The 3,924-nt window shown below is 41.3% G+C and overlaps 1 protein-coding gene across 1 annotated transcript; it reads right to left on the minus strand.

Annotated features, from left to right (window-relative positions):
• Nucleotides 1-329: 329 nt before the first annotated feature.
• Nucleotides 330-3,711, minus strand: LOC144555331 (putative protein phosphatase 2C 4). Its single transcript, XM_078303619.1, has 4 exons — nt 2,190-3,711; nt 1,937-2,050; nt 1,266-1,533; nt 330-859 (listed from the first exon to the last, which is right to left on the minus strand). Exons 1-4 carry the CDS (start codon nt 3,558-3,560, stop codon nt 744-746), a joined length of 1,869 nt encoding a protein of 622 aa, XP_078159745.1. The 5' UTR covers nt 3,561-3,711; the 3' UTR covers nt 330-743.
• Between the last annotated feature and the right edge of the window lie 213 nt (nt 3,712-3,924).

The following is a 3,924-nucleotide window of genomic DNA, read 5'->3' on the forward strand; positions in this document are numbered from 1 at the left end:
GAGAATTTTGACTTTCACCGCATATTCAATAAAAAATAAAAAAGAACTTCATTATGCACGATTAGATGATTTAGATCTCCCATTATAAGGCACGATTAAATTTATGAATCTATATTATTTTTATCTTTTCAGGTCATCTGGCGAAGAATATTATTTTCATTTGTTGGGTTTAATATTCAGTTACTGACAATTACTTTATTAAAATTTTCGCTAAGAAATATTTGCATGTGCGACGCACGTGCATTACGTAATACCGAACTGTAAAGATTTGCATATCAACAGGATAAACTGGAAATTGTGATATGTTGCCTAATGAATTAAAAAGAATCTCCTGAAAATATTCCTTTTCTTGCAATGCTCATTTATTCTATGAACAGCATACCCAAGAATATTTACATCATGTATGTCCCCGTTCAAATTAACAAAACAAAAGAATTGTTGAATTCAAAAAGAAAAGAAAAGAAAAGAAAAGGAAAAAATAGTATACCAGAAGGAAGCTATGGAACCCAGGGCAAGGACGCAAGGTACCCACAGGGAGAAGAACACACCTGAGAGTTAATGTGAAAAATCAAAACCAATTACCGAATTAAAAGCTTCAGTAAGTTCCCGAACCGCACCAACTCGATCGAACTCTTTCTCAGATTGTTTCAAAAGAGAATTGCACGCATGCAGAGCTGGCTTGCAAATTTAGTTTCGGAAGTTTGCATCAGTATCGCCTTTGTTGTTGGCCTCCTTTCTGATATCTACATTGAGGATCGCCACATTCTTCCTTCAAGTGAAATGATAATAATGGAAACATCGTCGTGATACTTCCTTCGGTCTCCTTGCGGTATGCTAACTAGTTCATGAAACTCCATACCTGCAACATACAAGTCATTTTTAGAATGTAAAAAAACATAGAGGTGCACTTACACAGGTACTTACCATGTACTCTGTAATTTCTGAGTTGTAGGCTACAATGCCAGCAAGTTATTACTCAATTATTGCTATTATTTTAACAAGGCCCTCTTAGCCTCTGTATAAGGTATAGAATTTGTAAGCGGAAAGTCAGTATTACTAACTATATTTATCCTTATTAGCTCTTAGATATATCAATAATGACAATTAAGCATTCAGCTTTGATAAATCAGAGCTCCTATGGACCGGCAGAAAATTGTTAAAAAAGACGATTAATGCACTAACCAGCCTTTACTGATGTAAAGGACTTCTATACTTGAGCATTTGTTGAAGACTTGAAGTTCATATTTGTATTTGGTGTGGCTTACCATACTCATTGGCTGCACGGTGAAGAACCTCTTCAACGAGGTGCTGAGCAGGATCGCCATCAGGGTTGTTAGCAACATAGAGGTTTACTTCGTTGACTAAATCTTCGTTAGTGAAATACTGGTAAAGCCCATCAGATGACAACACGAGAAATTTATCTTCGGATCGAATTTTATGATGATATAGACCGGGCAAACACGTAATGTATGGCATGGTACCGACGTAATTTTTTATTTTGAAGGCCTCGAGTAATTGGTCATTCCACTTCGGCTGCATACATGTGAAGAAAAGGGTAAAATTTAGAATAAAGAAAAATATGTAACTCGAGACCAATTTCCAAAGAATTTATCATATTTTGAATAGGGTGTTTAATTTTATTTTCAATTATTTTGTTTTTGAATTATATCAGGATTCACAAATTGTCTGAAAACTTTGTTCTGGCCTAATCAGGATTCACAAATTTTGGGTACTGCTACTAATAGGTACATCAGTGTACATCTACAAACTACTGAGATAAGGTATGTTCTTAATTCTTGCTGTGACCATCCTCTCAAAAGAAAATAATAATTCCTTGCTGATGAACATGAGGTAATATTTATGTGCAAAATGCATTGGCTACATAAGTTACGGAACCACAAAAGTTATTATAAGTAGATCAGAAACAGAAGCTCACACTCTTCAGAAAACCGGCACCGAAAGCTCTAGTGACATTCAATTTGCCCTTCACTCTGTCTTTTTCCACCACTTTGGGGTCATCCGGGTGCTCCATCTCGAGCCTCCTTACCTCCTACAAATTTTTTTCAAAGAAAAATTTAGGCAATGGTTAATTCAATTCAATTGGACAGTCTTTCCTAGTGTCAATGCAATATGATCAATCGATGGATCCGGCAAAAAATTTAAACATCAGATGAAGATACCTTAATTACCTCATCAATGCTGGTGCTGTGATCAGATGTAAGCTGCTTTGCAGTGAGCCCCTCGAAATCGGTCACGTCAAAGGCGCGCCGTATCTCCTCCCCACGAATTGTCATGTCATGTGGTGTTCTACCTAATATATTGCACAAGTCCGGCTCGTTCTGCTGTGCCAGCACAGCACGGCTATCCCCGACATTCATCAAATACACATGATCTCCCTTCATCAATGCAACGAGCACACATGACCCCATCATTGCCAGTTCAGGATTTCGCAGAGCCATCTGATCGGCCATTTCAAAGTAGGCTTTCTCTGTTTTCTTCAAGGCTTCTGCCAAAGCATTCAAGATTTGCTTGTGTTGGACTTTGGAACAGCTCGACTGGGAACTTGTCAGTTGATTTCTCAGCACTCTGTTTACATTGGTGAGATTTACACATTCATTCGTCCCACAACAATCTGATTCTTGGTTAGTGTTTGCATTTGCGTTTGAATTTGAATTTGTGTCAGTGTTAGTATCTGAATCCGAGGAGATTTGATCGGGCTCATGTTCCCCCGCAAAAAGCCTTTTCAGCTCCAGATGTACCGATGGATAGAGATGTGTCTGGAGAAAATCGGTGGCATCTGGGCCGTTGAAACCATCATAAATGCCCACAAAAACCCAGCTGTGTTCTTCTGAGACAACGACATGTACTCTGTCTTCTCCAGCTCTCCCTTGCGCCCATTGCACGCTGCTCGTATCTTCCGCACAACGATCTTTACAACCTCTCTGACTGTCTCCCTCGTGACTCGCTACCCCATTGGTCATAGCAGCGTGTGCCTTCTTGTTGCGACACAGCTTGGAGAAGAGCCGAGCAAGGGGCCAGGAGCTGCGGCGGCAACGGCGAGCGCGCCGATCAGCAATGATCTGAGAAATGGAGCGCTGGAGTCGGGCACCCGCACTGGAGTTGAGGGAAGAGCAAGAGAGGCGTGCATCTAACGGGCCAGAGAAGAAGCCACTACGCTCGGAGTACAGAGAACCGGCTTCTGACAGCGGGCCCGAGAGATGGCCAGACAAGGAGGAAGAGAGGCGCGACTGTAGAACGTTGGAGGTGAAGGAACGGGAGCTCTCAAATGAGGCTGCTGGAGAGGCTGTTATCAGGTTGAAGCTGTCGGTAAAGAGGCTTGGAGAGAGAGCTGTCGATGTATTTGCGCTTATCGCCGCTCCGTTGATCCTGACGGTTGGGTTGTTTGTGATAGCAGAAGCGTTAGCGGTTGCGGTAGCTGATTGCTCGGGTTGGTAGGAAAAAGCGTGGCCAAGACTGTCGTCGGGATGGGGCTCGAAGGAGACGGTGGCAGGGGACACGTGCGTGTGGCCGGAGAAGCACGGTTTAATGCTGTTGCCCATTGTCACAGTGGCATGGAGATGGTGCTTGCCTGATTGTCTGTTTGCTGCTTTTGGTTTTTGTTTTTAGAGATGAGAAGAGTGGATTGAGAGAGAGAGAGAGGAGAGTTGACTTTGTGAGGTAGAGGGTGGGAGGGGTTGAATGCGGAGAGAAAGAGAGAAAAAAATAAAAATAAAATCCTCCTTTGAGGAGTTGACTATAGATAAATCCAATGAGAAGCGGTTTGATGGGAGATATGTCTATTTTTGTTTTTTCTTTCCCTTTTTTTCTTGGGAAAATTTCTGCTATGTCCTTGTAAATTTTTGAAATAGTCAATTTTCTCATAAAAACACTATAATATCCAATATTCTCATTACAACTTCACAT

Source organism: Carex rostrata, chromosome 6, assembly GCF_964058835.1.
Source record: "Carex rostrata chromosome 6, lpCarRost1.2, whole genome shotgun sequence".
Classification (NCBI taxonomy): Eukaryota; Viridiplantae; Streptophyta; class Magnoliopsida; order Poales; family Cyperaceae; genus Carex; species Carex rostrata.